The 18,069-nt window shown below is 37.4% G+C and overlaps 1 protein-coding gene and 1 long non-coding RNA gene across 2 annotated transcripts in view; both read right to left on the bottom strand.

Annotated features, from left to right (window-relative positions):
* Positions 1–9,370, bottom strand: part of LOC130419782 (uncharacterized) — a 32,521-nt gene extending 23,151 nt beyond the window's left edge. Inside the window, exon 1 of the long non-coding RNA XR_008906543.1 lies at positions 9,268–9,370. This is a non-coding gene — a long non-coding RNA (uncharacterized LOC130419782). The remainder of the gene's footprint in view (positions 1–9,267) is intronic.
* Positions 9,371–10,095: 725 nt separating this feature from the next.
* ppm1db (protein phosphatase, Mg2+/Mn2+ dependent, 1Db) lies at positions 10,096–17,784 on the bottom strand. Its single transcript, XM_056747203.1, has 6 exons — positions 17,151–17,784; positions 15,861–16,089; positions 15,613–15,737; positions 15,239–15,420; positions 14,913–15,137; positions 10,096–11,491 (listed from the first exon to the last, which is right to left on the bottom strand). Exons 1-6 carry the CDS (start codon positions 17,626–17,628, stop codon positions 11,129–11,131), a joined length of 1,602 nt encoding a protein of 533 aa, XP_056603181.1. The 5' UTR covers positions 17,629–17,784; the 3' UTR covers positions 10,096–11,128.
* Between the last annotated feature and the right edge of the window lie 285 nt (positions 17,785–18,069).

The following is an 18,069-nucleotide window of genomic DNA, read 5'->3' as shown; positions in this document are numbered from 1 at the left end:
ATCCCTGTTAAACCTCTAAGACAAAGTGCAGGCCTGGCCACTCCAGCGAGCTCTTGGCAAGAATGACTTGGTTCTGTGTGTGCTGGCACAGCCTGTGCAACAGAGACTTTAATGTAGCTGGCATGGAGCCGCACAGAGGTAGGTAGAGGCAATGCAGGCGTCTCGCTAAAGGAACAGAAAAAAACAGCTGTTTCTTTTCCTGTCTTAGCGTGAGAACGGCCAGGTTTTGGTGGATGAGAGCAGAGGAAGATTTTTTAGAGCTCATACAATAAAGCTACAGTATAAAACAGCTTGAGAGATCACTTCATTTGCAATTTGAAATTCTGTCTTTCTGTAAGTCTAAAAGACTAGTGTGCACGTGACTAAATGTATTTGCTTTGATGCTCAGATGTATTTGTTCCAGAGTTTACTCTAATATTTATTAAAGGTGTCATGAATTAAAACATGAATTTTAACCCAAGCTTTTTGTCAAGAAAAACGTCCTGGCACCGACCCTGGTTATTGACACCAGGCCCACCGAACGCCTGGAATGCACCTATCCATGATAGCGACCTCCACATAAGAATATCAACGACCCCCCCCCCACTGGTTCACGCATGACAATAAACATGCAGTTAAACATGGCAAAATATTGTGCAATGCCTGGTTGTGGAACAACACAGTCACTGACTGTATAACCTTCCTTCGGATCCCAAATTTAGTAATGCGTGGTTGCAGTTTATTATTAAAGAAGTTCCAGCTCATATGGGTAATGCATTGAGCGTTTGATGCTTCATTTCACTGCAGATTCCTTTGTGAACAAGGCCCAGGTCGATGCTGGATTTGCGCGGAGACTAAAATGAAAAAGCAGTGCTGTGCCATCAATATTGGATCCGATAGTTATGGCGCAGCAATCTTATCCGAGAAAAACATATTTGTCCTGTGCGTCACTAATGCTTTGTTAGAGATTGCTTGATATGACCTGATAATGTGTAACCTAAAGGTACCTGCCTATTCAAATTCACAGAAACCTACAACTAAGACTATGCAAACTGCTATCCAATCAGTGGGCGCCTACTTCCAAGTCTTCAATGCGGCACACCCATTAAAACGTGTTTGCCGATATTCGTATTATTAAACATCAAAAGATTTGGCATGAGTGAATTTAATGAATCATTCAGAATGATTGTAAATCAAAAGATAGATCAGATATCACTTGTGGCCCAGTAAACAGAATCTAGCAATGATGCTGGTAAAAATAATCACATAAAAAATGGTGAAATAACAAGTTCATTTTAAGATTATACTAAGTTACCTTTGAACACTTTTTCTACTCTACATATAATTTTTTAATTCAGTCTAATCTCGCATCCCTCTCGCAATGAGTTGTGGGTAATATCAGCCATTAAAGTGTTTGTGTTCAATATTTCACCATAAAAAGAACATCAAAATGAACATTTCTTATTTTCATTTAATATACATTTACATTTACATTTAGACATTCAGCAGACGCTTTTATCCAAAGCGACTTACAAAGAGTTTAGAAGCAATAAGCGATAGTTCATGTTGAGGGAAAGGGTTAGTGTATTTTTTTTTTCTCATTTGTTTGTCAAGTATTGCAGTCTTTATCTTGCAGTCTTTATCATAAATAATTTATTTGTGTGGGTCATTACTTTTTAAATTCATGCCCTTTCATAAAAATCACAGCTTGAAAACATGAAACTTGAAAACACCACAAAATATCCGTTCTGACTACTAAACAACAGTTTGTGTATGTAGGCGAAATCTATCAGCTGATCAATCAAATAATCTGATGGTAAGAGGTGCATAAACAAAGATCACTGTGTCTTCCCAAAAGTTTCTCAAGCTTTTCCAGCTTCTCAAAATGTCAGTTCTCAGTCATGCTTTTAACACTCATCTGCGGCCAAGCTGGAGCAGACCTTTCAGTTTCGACCGTTTTTGATTAGCAGAAAAAAACTCCCTTAACTGCAGTTATAAGAACATGCATTAGGGGCTGATCAATCAGAAGGCAAATGCTTCTTTTAATAATTGATGACAGGCAATTTACACAGTCTGTGTCCCAGGGCTTGACGAATACAGGCGCCGTACGCTATTGACATGCGCCAGCGTGATGGAGTTCACCGGTCCCTGCAGACAGCCACGAAGACTCACACTACATTAACTGAGATACTGAAGATGTCCCCTAACAGATGACTGATTTACTTTAACAAGACAAAAGGTGCCTCACTAAAGTAACGATTCTGTGGTACATCAGCCTTGAGAGCTTGAACAGAGTTAGAGAGGGTGTGTGGCTTCAACACCCACAGAACTTTCATCTTCAACAACACAAAAACTGATGAAACCAGCAGGAATATCCTTGCTGGCACAGGCTGGTTTAGACTGCTTACGTGCAGGTCTAGGTAGTGTCCACTTGCAAAGTTCGCAATGCGGCTATAGTTCACCTAAACCAGAAAAATCTGTCATTACTTATTAAACCTTATGTTGTTATGCTGTTTTATTCAACACAAAATGGGACTTTTAGCAGGTTTTAATATATGAACTATTTATATTATAAATGATTTTTATTAATACTTATTTCAACATTTTATTGTATATTAATTTCATTAAATAAACAATTTGATGAATGGGTCGTGTAACACATTTAAGTTATGCCAAGTAACGCTCTTCTGCTGGTAACTCTAAATAATACTGGCTAGACATACGTTTAACTTGCTAGCTAATGTAATTTATTTTTATATTATTATTTTAGAATATATTGTTGAACTATTGTGGAATGACCTATCAGCTTATATCTCCGGATATTGGAAATTTTAAATCTCATCTTAAAACCTACTTTTTCTCTTTAGCTTTTTAATCTATTATCAATGTATGTGTAGTGTATTTCATTTTCCGTATTTCTGTGTATTTTTGTCTGTGAACCAATGTTTTATTGTAATAATAATATTAATAATTTTGGTTAACTGGCGCTATTTTAAACGTCCTGTAGAAATACATTTTGCCTTGCCTTGTTATTTCTTGATTTCTTGAATCTGCAGGGACTCTTTTGTTTGCGTATGTGTACCCGAAAGTTAAGTTGGGGCACAAAAGCTTGCATGCACAGAAACTTTTGTTTATGTTGTTGCTTTGCAACCGTATTTAGATTTTTATTTTCAATTAAAAAAAAAGATTTTTTAGTAATAAAAATCTGAAAACAGAACAAACACATACTAGTGGTAAAATAAAATATGGTGACAATCTCATTGGTGGTGAAATATCAATGACTAGTTATGAGACATGAGACGCAACTAATGAGATCATTCCATGCAAAAACAACTAATGACAGAATTTGTATTTTCTTGTGAACTTTTTGTTAATGTAGGCCAGTCGGGACTCTTGCACACCACCTTCCCAAGATATGCAACCTTGTAAACACTATGCTGGTAACCAATTATTGTGTCATCAGAGAAAGTGTGCCAGATGCCAATTTCCCTTCTTTTATTTAAAGTCAGGTTTTGGCTGTTTTTATTCATACGGCTTTTTCCAAACCAGAGAAACGGGGCCAAAAATTCAGCATGTTATAGATTTAAACTAATGAACACAAACTGTGATCACGTTTCCCGATTGATGACACAATGTTTTTCCAGCATGTCACAAAGATTTATGGATCAAGACGCCCCATACAAAAGCCCATAATTTCTGTCTTCCTACTACTGTTTATGCTGTGTAGTCACGGAAGAATAAAGCCAAATGAAAAGATTTTTTTCGATTGGGCAGCCAGTTAAAATTAAGTTTTTCCATCATTCCTCGCTATCTCTCTATCTGTCTCTCTTTCCATTGCGTCTCTGGACGCTTTCTTTGTTTGAAGTCTCAAACATTAAACTCCGGACTGGGCTTAGGCTCAGGGGCATTGTCGTAAATTACAGCTGCGGCCACAGACTACAAGTCTACAACCCCGTCCCTTTAACTTCATTTTCTCCTGTGCGTGTGTAGTGCCTTTGATGCTCTCAACCATTAAGCCTAATAGCCCTTGTCTCACACAAGCTGTTGAAGTTCGTTAGGGTCCGATCAGGTGTCCGGGGAATACACAAAGTAAATCAATGACAATGCCCTTGGATTTTGGAGTGGACTGAAACCATATGGGAGCCTCTATGAATAAGCCACATCAGCGGAAGAGCATGCTAAGGTCACATAAAGCATTGCATTATAAGGTGGACCTCACCTTCCCTCTGTTGAGACTGAAAGGTCAACGTGTCTCTGAAGCTAGCTTTTGTAGCAGCTGGGTCAGTGACTCCTAAAGCATACAAGTGGAATGGGGTAAGTTGTCACACTTTTACTTCAGCAAAGATTTCTCAGGCTGGTGTTATTTATGAAAGTCTATTTCAAACCACAAAAAAAGCAATTGAACATGTATTGCACGGTTATTGACCTATAAAAAGGATATATTTCAATATACACATCTGACCCCTTTAGTGGGGGCATGTTGTCACATCACATTTAAGTGACGTATTGTATAAATTACAACGTTTAAAACACATGTGACAATTTACCCCAATCTGACATTTATGAAAGATGCCCTGTGAACACATTTCAATCTCTCAGTAAAAATCCACCTTAATGCTCTTGATCCTTAATATTTTAATTTGGCATCACGTGTAGTACATTTTACCATCCATTCAATAGATTGGGCCCACATTGACTGACAAAGGGCACTCTAGTTGAGACATAATTGAGGTACACGAGCTAATATGTCTGTCTTTTGACTATTGAGTTGAGAAAGAGACAGCCATTAGTTCATGACAGCACCAGAGAGAGCCGTAAAATAGGAATCAGGCCACACATTCTTTATCCGAATCAGTTCTGATCACTTCATTGCCCTTTTATTCCAAGAAAAACCTTGAGGATTTCCTCCCGGAGTATCCTGAGGACAATTAGCGCACCAGTCAACAAAATAAGTGTGTCCATCTAAACCAATTACGCAGTCTAATTGTAGAGCATGCTAGCCACCGGCGGGTGGATGGCTCCTGTACTGATTAACTGGCAGACGCATTGACCCGCCTGACCTTTTAAAGCCCTTTGGGGGAAACCCTTGTCATAAGGAATAAATCTGGGAGTCCCTGTGTTCGAACTCAGCAGAGGGCTCACAATAACCAGTAATCCATTAAGCAAAATGTAGATATGGCTAATAGCATAAACATGGTTCCTGCCGCACAGATCTTTTTGTGACAAAGGAGGTTATGGCCCATGCAGGGAGCAATTTGAAAGCAACAATGTCTGTGATCTGTTTAGGACTGCGGGGGGAATTCTTTGTTTAGTCTGTTGAGGGTTTGGTTTCAGTATTGACCTGAGTAGCCAATTGCAGTTATTAGCAAAAGAAAGCTTTGATCGGTGATCGTATAGTCATATAGAAAACTTATGAGGAAGAAGGTCATCTGGGTGGAAGTCTAGTTAGTCATCAAGAACAAAATTGTCATAAACGTAATGATGTAAACCGAAAGCATTTTTAGGATTATATTGTTAAGAGATTTGCATCAGTATAGTGCAGTTTTTACAATTGTAGGTGTTGTTCTTATACCTTTAAGCCCTGTGAAGCACAGCCTTAAAGGGACAGGTCGCTTTAAAAAAAGAAAATTCTGTCATCATTTACTCACCCTCAAGTTGTTTGAAATCTGTATAAGGAAAGTTGACAAACAAAATGTGCACGTGTCCTATGGTTTGACAAGAAAAAAACTGAAAAATAACTTGGACAATGAAGATAAACCTCTCTCATGCAATTTGTAACTAGAACTGATATCGTGCATGGTTACTTAATATTATTTCTCCACCTTTTTTTTCCATGTCACACCATAGGACACATTTGCATATTCACTTGTCAACTACCCATATATTTATTTGTTCTGTCGGAAGCAAAAGAAGATATTTTGAATCACACAGGAATCCAAACAGTTCTGGGGCACCGTTGACTATCATGACAGTTTAGATTCCTACTATAGTAGAAAATGGAGGCCCAAAACTTTTTGGTTACAAACGTTTTTCGAATATCTTCTTTTGTGTTCAGTGGAACAAAAAAATATTAAGACTTGAAGTAAATCAAGAAATTTCATTTTTTGGTGAACTATCCCTTTAAATTCTGTCATCATTTATCCACCCTCAAGTTGTTCCAAACCGGTATAAATTTATTTTTTCTGCTGAACACAAAGCTATTTGGACAAATGTTAATAACCAAACAGTCCTCATAGATTACAATAGCAAGAAAAACTAAATTTATACATGTTTCAAACAACATGAGGGTAAGTAAATGATAACGGAAATTTCATTTTTGGCTGAACTTTCCCTTTAATAGGTTTTTTTGGGTGGGGGAATGATGAAATAGCACCATGACATCACACATACCAATTTTTCCAGTTCACTTCAAAATCATCCGAAACAGATTCCTTAGGCAAGTTATTTAGTTTATTAGACTAACTAAAGTTTGATTGGACGAATCAATGTTTAATCATGTAGCTGCCAAGCAATAGGTACTTGATGTATTAAACACAGAATTTGCAATCCCTTGTGAACTTTTATTAAGAATTTGATTGTAAATCATCCAAGTTTGAACTATTTGTGTCATAATAAATGCTTGGTTTTTAACTGGCACAGCTGGTAAAGACAGCTCCACCCTCCACTCTTTAAACGCAACACACTTTTCTGTATAATTTCATATTTATTCATCTGCAAGTGATATCCTGCTTTACCAACAAAGTGCACATTTTTTTATATGTTTTCAAAATACTTGTTTGGCAGATTCATATCTACTGTATCTGCCCTGGGCTTACACAGATGCCAAACAGTGCACTTTTGCCCTTTTTTTGTTCGTGTCTGTGTTGTGGAAGAACAAAGTGTACCATTCTGTTTATTGCTTTGTCTCACAGGTGCCTTTTCTGCATGGTCCACACGTGCCCTTTTGAGGTAAAATTCAATAACAAGTTCAAGCCCTCCTTAAACAGTTTTTAACCAAATCAGGAGGACAACAGAATTCATGAATGCCCTTAGGTATGAGACAGTGCTTGGCCTCTGTTAGAGGAATCATAATTTACCACATCCCCCTCCCAGATCTCTTTGTTCCAGCCGACATTACACATGTCAGGTCATAACAACATTTCCACCAGCTGACAACCAAATTCATGCCTTTAAATGAGCTCCATTATCATGAATCACATTTGAAAATGTCAGAGCACAGGAGGTGTACCAGAGTTCTCCTCTTAGATCCTGTTTGTCTACCCGCTGCTGATTGCATTATATTAATGTATCAGTTACATTGGATGTGATTCCCCATTGACTGGGCATCAAAGCAGATGCGACAGCATAGGGAGGTTATTGAATTAGATGGGGGTGCCGGTAAAGACAAATATGTCAATAGAGTATTCAGCTCAGGGCCATACGGCGTCTCTTATGATTCCTGTTTCTAGCTATTTCAACACTGGTTTGTGTTTTTTTAGTAGAGTGAAATGGGATTTATGTAAAATTGACACTGATCGTAGATTATCAAAACGTTTAACTGTACAGTTTTTCAGTTCTTTAGCTTAACCTTTATGGTGTTATGCCCTATGGACCAACCGTTCACTTCTGACTGTTGAGCTCTTTGAATTCAGTGCAAGCTTAAACTTCTAGTTCTAAAATCAGTGTGAATCTAATTTGCTCTTCAAATCTACTGTGAACCTAAAAAGTTCTTTGGATCCAGTGTCAACGTAAAATTTCATTACTATTTAATTTAATATGAACTCAAAGTTTTCAAAAGGGAACCTGACAAAAAATAAATTGGCTTGTACATTAAAATAAGATGACTGTCATGACAAGAAGACATTATCACATTTCATTGTGTATTTACCATCATGCGAGCAGCTGATGCAAGAAATGATACCCACCCTTGAAGTTCTCTGTCTTTTAAAGTCAGAATGCGTACACAATAATGAATTAATATTGATACACAAGGGCACAGTGGCATCAATTAAGCTTAAACAAAGCTGGTAATTGCTCGGGTCATTGATCATTTTAATAACTTAAATGATTGACTCATACATTCCACTATCAGTAGCAACCACATTGAGACCTCCATTATGATAAAGAACAAAGACTTAATAAAAAGTGTTTTTTTCTATTTTACTATGAATATTTATATCGAAGCCATGTGTATATTTAATTGTACTTATATTTTATTATTAAAACAGGTTAAAAACTCTTCGTACAGTCATTTAGTCTGTTTTTATTGTATTTACATTCAACTCACAAAAAATGGATGTTTTGGAAGCTGATATCAATATTAATATTAACGGAAAACAGCACATCCTGTGTGCTACATAAAGCATTTAACTCTCTGAGTCTGTAGCCATAAATCTGTCAAAATCTGTCTGACAGCTATATAGTACTAATTCTCTTTGAGAGCGAACTTGTATTGTGATAATGCCTGTAAAATCTTGGCAAGGTAAATAAATCAAGCAAGCATTCATAAAGACATGTACCTGATATGCCATTCATACATATTATCTAATAAAATAAGAAAGCATTGAATAGACTATATGAATAAATCACAAATTGTATGTGCAGTTATAGTCTCAAATTATAACAGTCCTGAGAGAGAGAGAGTGAGATAGCAGAAGTGACAGGTGTGGGGCCAGTCTGTCGCCCCGGGGCCATGTAACGTAACATGGGCTTCTGACACAAGCGCTTCACAATGCAGGTTTGTTTTCTGGGTTAATCCCTTCACTTTGCACCATTGTCATGAGGTCAGCTGACATAAATCTGATAACCACCATTAGACACTCAAATTGTTTGAGTGAGTTAGTGATGATGTGGGGCAGTAGTAAGATATTAAGAGCACTGTTGTGTTTTTCATGACACACATTTATAATTTACACACTTTGTCTCAATGTTAGTCTTTGTAATATTATAACTGATTGATGGGGGTTAACTTTTCACTGCATTCCTAAACATGGTCCAAATATGGGCATTTCCTCTTTATGACTCATCACAATATGAGTTTATTGTAATGACTCAAATTATTTAAATAATATAGTTAAGAATTTGGTTTATTATTTGTTAATTCGTTTTAACAACTGCCTGTCTAAATCGGATAGTATAAACGTAGCCTTTTAGTGTTTTATAAAGCTAGGCTAGCAACAAATCTTCCGATGTTAAATACGAACCCAAAACTTAAGCCTTAAAAGAAACACTTTATGATGAATGATTTCTATTAAAAACATTTAGTGTACGTGTTAAGCTGTTTAAACACACATACAAACACACACTTACCCTCACACTAGACGACTAAACGTCTCCTTGTCAGTTCAGCGCTATATCATCATTTCCAGCTTCGACGATTCGGGGATCCATAATCAGTCATCTTGGACATTCGATCTCCTCACTAGTGTTGAGTGACACCTAGTGGTTAATAAAGGCAGTGCCGTTATAAAAACTTTCACTGAAGAAACCTTAAAAGTATTTATACACTTAATATAACATTTCTGACTTTACCAATATTATGGCTTGTTTATTTGAGGTCATGTTATGTGAGAGGATATAATCAAAATATTCTTCTCCAAGAAAACACACACACAAAAAGATCTGTAACAAACTTGAATATTTTGACACTAAACTGTATATGACATCTCTTTATTGCAGTTCCAGGAAAAATGTCAAATCCTGAACAAGTCAGCCTTTAATACATTGATATTTAATCTTATTCCAAAGAGAAAAGAAGTTCCACATCATGACTGGCCACACATTTCAGAAGACCACAGTGAAAGCCGTCAGAAATGTAATCGGCCCTTTTGCTCAGAACACTGGGATATTACAATGGAAAGTTTCTAAGCATTTCAACTGGGAATGAGAGTATGAGAAGAACAATCACACAGTGACAAGTTTTAGCAGTGACTGTTTCTCTCATTTATCTGTTTTCCTCTCCGCAAAAGTTAGGAATTAGACATTTGAAGCCTATAAGGGATGCTAACATTAAAGGGATTTTAAAATATACCAAAATATTTTTTGTCAGCATTTTCTCATTCTCTTGTCATTTCAAACCTGTATGATGTCCTTCCGCCGAAGAGAAGATATTTTGAATAATGTTGGTAACCAAACAACCCTTGCCAACTTTTTTAATATTCCAAATAGAAAGTGTCTACATATCAAAATACTACACAAGGTTTTATACCATTTATTCATGGAACAATAACATCTTGCTAAAATTGTGCTGTACAGTCTAGTACAAAGCCTCCACATCCATCCATTTATAACCAAATATTTAGCTCTGTTACTGGTGTTGGAAGATGTTTATGCATCACACTAACTTACATTATTTATATAAAATGATGTTAAATAAGTTACAATATCGAAATACATATGAAAATTTGGATTGCATTATAGTCAACAAACAAACACTTCCCAACAAAAAATAAAAACAGTTCTGAAGGAAATTACTGAACATCCAACTTTCCTTAAGAGTAAAAAAGCCCCCTTATCTGAGAGTTGCCCCATAATTTGGTCATTGTAAAATTACATGCGCTCTAAAAACGAAATGGAGCAACTCAAAAAAACATTTCAACATGACAATAATTAACAAATACCCTAAATAATAATATTTTGAATATGTAACACACAAGGAATGTAAATTGGCATATAGGTATAGGTACACACAAGCTCATGGGGTAAGACAATAAACCAGGTATCTTGAAAATGTTAAAAATACAACAAGTATAAAAATATAGTTCATTGTCCCTCCACCTATTTGGTCGTTTTCCTAAAATCGCTATATCCCTTAAGCATAAATGTAAAAGATGGACTTGAATGATGCCGTTCTTTTATTTAAAGGGATTTTGGATTAAAATATATCCTTTAAAAAACTGATGCACAGTTGTTGCCTTTTTGTCCTCTTAAAATAACTCTGAAAGCTAAAAGGGAGATTTATTTTTTTACTCAACTCTCACATTCACACCTTTAAGAGTTCAAAAGAAAACTAGTCTGGACTAAAAAAATCATAGATTACAAACTCGAACAGTGGCACAATCAGAACACATAGACACAAACAAAGGCGGTTATTTATTATTGTGACCATGCAGAATATAGAAACACCAAAATGTAGATCCCTATATGCCCCTTCATGTTTGTGTTGATCTCTTCAGCAGACGCAGAGGGTTGCTTTACGGTGCTGCAATATAGGAACGCTGGGTGTGCGTTTGGGATTCTTGGTGCTGTTGCGTTTGGGTACGGAGCGTCGAGAGCTGCTGGGAGTGAGAGGGCTGCGTCTGGGCCTTTTTCCCACCGGACTCAACACATCCGGGGAGAGTATTGGTGACTCTAGTGTCCAGTTGTCTCCACTGGGGCACAGAGTCAAGGCAGCTCGGTCCAAGAGCTCAATGTGAGGGATGTTTTTATCTGAAGGAGATTCTGCTAACTCCTGATTAACTCCTGACAGACCGTTTCTTCTCTCCAGGGCTGGTAAAATTTCACTGCTAGCTGAGGAGAGGTCTGGTTCCGGGGTCTGTAGAGAGGAACAGATATTACTTTCTGTAGGGCAGACACCTCATGTTTTATGATGAGTATATTTATAATTTTCATGTTACTATTTGTCGCCCTTCCTGTTTGTTTCTGGGTTTGGCAAATATAAAAAAAGACGTTCCATTCCTCAAAATAGCATCGCATCTCCTAAACTGCTGATTTATTTCAAATATTTAGTCAGTAAACTGGCTTAAGACACAAATAATGGGAAATTTCTCTTGAGATTTCAACATTACATTGATCAACAAATGCACAAACAAGCGAGTATATTCTTGACAAGAATTGCTGACCTTGCTCAACCTGTATGAATTTCTTCTATGAAAAGGAAGTGTTTGTTAAGATTTCTGAAGAATTTATGCTTGTCTTTTCAATACTAAAAAAAATGAACTACCAAAAAAAGATAATAAAAGCAGTCAAAGCAACTCACGCTCGACATTTCGAGTCTAAACCACTTATAAATATAAACCATTGCTTTTTTGTAAGGAAAAAACTGAAAAAAATGATTTACTGAAAATTGGGGCAGCATGATATTGAAGAAAAATGCAATAACTTGCTAAGCAATGCAATATGTGATACGATAATGCTTAAAATTTGTAAAATCGATTAAAATGATGTTTTACCAAATTTTACGTGACATTATTTCTGGGAGAAGAAAACATCACTCTCTTGGTCTTTCCAGTTGCTCTGCTATCTGCGTGCATTCAGCTAAAACTTATTTAGAATCAATTCATTTAAAATGAATTAAAATCTCTTTCAAATCATTGTCATATAAGCACATTTCAAATATAACTTTTATATACATGTCAATATGACATATGCGTGAAATTCTGTTAGACGCAGAGCTGCAAAAAAGAAAATTCGGAATGACATGAGGCTCAGTAAATAATTATACATTTCTCATTTCTCAGTTAAAAAGTGTAACAGACATGGAATTCAAATGCAAACAAATGACGACAACAACTCTATGACATGCCTTAAAGACAAAATACAAATAAACCGAATGCAACGTCTGGACTTCATCACAGCTTTACAATAGAGAAAACGTGGCGAAGCTGCTCTTTAGCATTCCCTTGCCCTGTTCTTTATTTCCCCTCTATCAAAATCATAATAGCACCAGCAGGCCAAACAGGAAAAAAAGATCAAAGCAGCTTCCCTAAACCTCAAATCCACTCCACTTAAAAGGATTAAAAACACAAACATCTGTCCACTTTCCAGCTCCACTACCCAAAGCAAAGCAAAACAGCCGAGAGCAGCCGGAGGAGCCCTGCTTCAAACACACAAACGCACAGACATGGCTTCCATCGAAACCGCTCTGACAATAGTGGCCTCAATGGGGAAAGTGTTTGTGAGAAAGAGAGTGAAAGATAAAGAGTTGGGACTCTTTTTGTGGGCCTGCTGCCAATGTGTGGCTAACATAAAGAGGAACTCTGTGAAAGGTCTTATCTGTAAGGTTCTGATGACTGAGTCTGGACAGTGTAAGGGCATCTCTTGAAGTTCAGGCTTTTCATGAACTCCTGTTTTTGTCTGCAATGTCTACTTTCTGTTCAACTAGCAGTCTCAAACGTGTCATTTAGTGGCAGTCTTTTGCATTTATTTCTTTGAAGGGAATAATTCAGCCCAAAATAAAAATGCTCTCATAATTTACTGACAGTTTTCCCTGTGTAAACTGAATATAGATTAATTATTCAATAATTCATTTTGTTTTATTTGTTTTATGATGAACATTTAAAACAGAAAGCAAGATTATTATTCCGCTGTCACTTTAAGAAATGCAATATAATGTGTAACATATGTTTTATTTCTTAACTGTTTACATTCGCTGAACACATAACAGACTATGTTTACGAGGATACTCATCCAACACAGGCATTTTGATATAATTTAATGAGAATATGTTTGTTCATGCGCAAACTCAATTAAGTATTGTTGCGGGTCTCTGAAAAGCAGATTGATGTGTGTTGCACTGTACACATAAAACTGCTAAACTGCAAAGATTGCTGAATTTAGTTATCTTTCTGTTAAAACATACGCTTTAATATTTAAAGTGGCTTTAAAGGGATAGTTCACCCAAAAATGAAAATTCTGTCATGAATTACTCAACCTCAATTGTTCCAAGCATGTATAAAGAGAGATATTTAGAATAATGTTATCAACTGAGATTTCTGGGGCACCATTGACTACCATAGTAGAAAGTCTGAAACTGTTTGTTTTCCTAAATTCTTAAAAATATGCAATATTTTTTCCACTATGGAAGTCAATGATGCCCCAGAAATGTCAGTGGCAAACATCTTTCCAAATATGTGAGACTGGACAACAAAACCAGTCTTAAATAGCACGGGAACATTTTTAGAAATCGCAAAAAATACATTGTAGGGGTAAAAATTACCGATTTATCTTTTCGCCAAAAATCATTAGGATATAAAGTTAAGATCATGTTCAATGAAGATATTTTATAAATTTCCTACCGTAAATGTATTAAAACTTTATTTTTGTGAGTGCCTCACCACTTCACAGGCGATTTTCTCAATCTTTTGCTTTTTTTGCATCCTCAGATTCCAGCTTTGAAAACAATTGTTGTTCCGCCAGACAGTGTCCTATCCTAACAACCCATATATCAATAGAAAAAAAGACCCTTAAGACTTTTTTGTCGTCCACATATCTCTCTTTGTGTTCAACAGAACAAATTGTGATTTATACAGGTTGGAACAACTTGAGGGTGAGTAATTCATGACAGAATTTTCATTTTTGGCTGAACTATCACTTTAAAACACCTGCAAATAAAAAAATGTATTGTGAGGATGCAGGACTGACCCAGTCGGACAAGTGACAGTGGCTGTACCAATATTTATTAAAGTTCGTCCACATGAAACTGCTGTTTTGGAAGCCTGAAACATGAAACCGCAACCCTTGTACAGCCGATCCGTATATTTTCTGAAACGATGATGTTATCACCCCAGTGTGCAAAGTCTATGTGCATGCTCGAAGTCTTCTATGTTTGTAGTGTATCTCTGTGGCAGAATTACAGCGCCACATACTGATTTTCGCATGCTACTACATCGTTTTCAATTGGTTTTATGGTTTCGTGTATATATATATTTCTACAGAAGATGGTGTGAAAAGAAAAAAAGCTCTGGCTTCGTGTGGATGTGGCCTTAATTGTGAGAGATGTTTCATTTTTGGGTGAACTATTCTTTTATCTAGATACTTACTAAATTTAAACAGCTAATGCTTCTGTATAAGCGGCATCAAGACATCTTTGTATCTTTATTCTGTTGCTTATTGCTATTCTATAACTTTGAATTCTCTTTATCTCTTCTGGGTTGCTCACAAGGGGCACTATTTTCCATGCTTTAAAACAATATGCATCCAAAAAAAGTGCTGACATGACTCTTTTTTGCATTTACCTTGATTAGTGGCGTGTTGGAGCGAGACCCTGTTGCCAGGTCGGAGTGTGGACCCTCGGTCAGGCTGAGTATGACCTCATCTCTGTGCATAGGTAGGTGGGGCTTTCCGGGCTCAGGAAGGGCTATGACTATGACGCTGGTGTTATCTGCACGGAGCATCCGCTGACGCCAGCGCATCAATGCATGGCAGCCTAACCGCCGTGCGACCGACATCCCGAAATGTGCCTGGAGGAAGTTAAAACATACATACTCTTAAAGCTCAAGTGAAAAAAATGGACAACTATTGATACAAAGTGGTGGTGAACATTCGCTAAAGTTATTCGTACCACAGCTTCATCGTGGCTCTGGCACACTGTCACCGCCTCCTGTGGAGGCACCATGTTCCACAGCCCGTCACTGCCAACGATGATGTAACGATGACGTCTAGGGTCAAGGGTCACCACACTGATGTCAGGCTCTGGAGACACCACAAATTCTCCACTGTAGAAGTCGTAACTCCATAGATCACCTGCACAAAAACATTTACAGTAATTTGCAAACATTTGCATAAGTTTCAGAATGGTTTTCCAGCGTTTCCCAACAGGATGGTTTTCTGACATCAGACAGCTCCGTTCGCAGGATAAAAAACATTTTTAAAATGCTTCAAAATACCAGTTTAACATATCCAGACACCTTAAAAAAAAAGTGTCCTGTTGTTTACCAAGAGCTCTGGCCACAGCGAGGAAGGGGATCTGGTCGATCGGGGTGCTCCTCCTAACAGGGCCGTTGTGAGTTAGTCGAGGTCTCTTCCATACCACACGATTCACCCCAGACTTCTTCACCACGCTACATGAACAAAAATAGAGTCAAAGAAAATAAATTGGGCTTTTAGAACAGAAAACCGTTTTTTCACTTGTTAAAGAATCTATGAATCTACGTTATCCCGGAGTCATTGCGAGGGGCTCTCACCTGCCTCCCAGTCCCTCAATTCTCTGCTTTTCTTTCGGGAGCTCTGGCTTGTGGTCTTGTGTGACCTCCACAGCTTTGATGACTTTATCGGAGGGATCTTCCCTCACGCCCAGCACGACAGATGAGTCCCCAACATGAGCCACAAACATGTGGTCCCCTCTGATGACTACCACGCTGGCTGTAGTGCCCGAGGTGCTGGGCAGGCCTGTTAACGTCTTCGGCCATTCAGCTGAAGAACAGAAACAGGGTTAACATAAACAAAAACTCATATTAACCAGTTCATCCGAATGCTTTGCTAATGATGAAGTGCTTTAAATATTTGTGTCAAAATGTCCGTGACATTTAATATTTACATTTAGTCATTTAGGACACGCTTTTATCCAAATCGACTGACAAAGCACAAAACCTACTGCAGTGTACAGAGCCAAGTTTAGTTTATCTAAGCATGCTTTTTTATTATTAGATATTGTAGAAAAGATATAGAAATCAGAAATGATCAGTCAGGTGAGAAGACTTTTTCCCGTTAGTTAATTTTGGTTTGTAAGATTGGAGCATAGATAAAAACATCTAAAGCCCATTCACACCAAAAAACTATGAAGATAATTACAAAAATAGTTTAAACGATTACCTTTAGCATTAAACAACTAAATTTTTATGGATTTTAAGGCTAAAACTCAAAAAGACTCAAAACATTACTCTCAAAGTAATGAAAAACATTCTTTTATCTGTTGTTAAAATTGTTAGTACTTGTTGTGGTGAAGAATATGCTATTCTTTTAAAATATAATGTTTCTTATGAGTTTATATATATTGTTTATAGTTATGGTCCTTTATGTAAACAGGCCTTTGTGGTTCTTTATGGATCATGAGACTACAATTGTCATTTGATTTCATTGTGGGCAAAATAACTGCTTTGACATTGTGTTTTACTAAATAACTTACTCTTCTCCTCAATTCAGAGGGAGTTTGATTTTTTATCAGACGTTTTGCAAAACTACTGTCTGTACTAGATTCTGTAAATCACACACACGCATGTCAATACTTTTTGCACATGTACACTGCAGCTCTTCCTTCATTTCCTTTCCTTGGATAGTAAATAGATTAGAGCTCAATTTCAAAAAGTCTAAATAATCTGTACGAAAACATTTTAAAACCCTACCACGAATGGAAGACGGATTTGAGATCTTACAGCGACAACTGTAGAGAAATATAAAGGACCTCGAATATTGGAACTGCACCCAATCAATCAACCGCACTGTTAGCATGGAAAAATACTGCTGACTTTACTTACGCAGCTTTTTCCACATCGCATGATGACAAGCGATAAAACCTTTGCGAATTGCGGTGCAAGCTTTTCGGTAATCCTTGGACCAAAACCCTCGTTGCTTCTTTAAAAAATCCCACAAGTGATCGCGAGCGAACAGTGCTGCCTCTCGCCCGCCATGCCCGTCAAACACAGCGAAGAAGCCGACCGATCTCCTGCTTTTCGGCGCCGCCGGTTCATTCTGGGGCTCCTCCGTACCTTCGCTAGCATCAGGCGGCAGAGTATTTCTCCACGTTACCACGACGGGTAACGGCTTGTTTATGCAGTCCGACGGGTCGCGTTCCGAATCAGGCTCCTGGTCCGGCTTTGAGTCGGTGTGTCCGGCCGCTTGCAGCTCGTCGTCACTGGGCTCCAGCTCCACGATCACCTCTGTTATATCCTCCATGTATTTCCTTCCTCCTTGCTCGGAGAATACGCTCACTCGCAGCGATAGGTCGGGATTCATGGCCGATCGCACGGTCCTTATTAATAAATCAACCCGAAGACTGCTAAATCGTAGTTAAAATGTTTAAGTTAACGTTAAAAACATTTATTAAACCGAGCTCGTCTTTTGTTTATTTTCTTCCCGTCTTCTTCCTGGTAGTGTCAGTGTCACAGTAATGGACAGAGCGTTAGTAGTGTTATTACCGACCTCTGGTGGACAGGAGTGTAGGTTCAACAGTGCAGTGGAATATTTAGTCTGTTCTGAGTACTGACTGCACACTGCACTTTTAAAATTGTGTGAAATATATCAATACAATATAATACAATATAAATAGAATAATAAAACAGTATACAGTAACGACAGGTAAAAGAGGATGAGATTTAAATTATGAGATTAATCATACATACAATTATGTATGTTCATATGTTTGTTTGGTCGACTGTGCTATTAGCATAGGCATTT

The sequence above is a fragment of the Triplophysa dalaica genome, chromosome 4, assembly GCF_015846415.1.
Source record: "Triplophysa dalaica isolate WHDGS20190420 chromosome 4, ASM1584641v1, whole genome shotgun sequence".
Classification (NCBI taxonomy): domain Eukaryota; kingdom Metazoa; phylum Chordata; class Actinopteri; order Cypriniformes; family Nemacheilidae; genus Triplophysa; species Triplophysa dalaica.
The sequence above is the reverse complement of the archived record's forward strand: the minus strand, read 5'-3'. Positions and strand labels throughout refer to the sequence as shown.

Coding starts and splice junctions, on each gene's coding strand:
- ppm1db (XM_056747203.1), bottom strand. CDS start 17,628: ATGAATCCCGACCTATCGCTGCGAGTGAGCGTATTCTCCGAGCAAGGA. Junction 15,421..15,612: donor CGCTGTGGCCAGAGCTCTTG/GTAAACAACAGG, acceptor GTTTTTGTGCAG/GTGATCTATGGAGTTACGAC. Junction 11,492..14,912: donor CCAACACGCCACTAATCAAG/GTAAATGCAAAA, acceptor TCCTCTCTACAG/ACCCCGGAACCAGACCTCTC.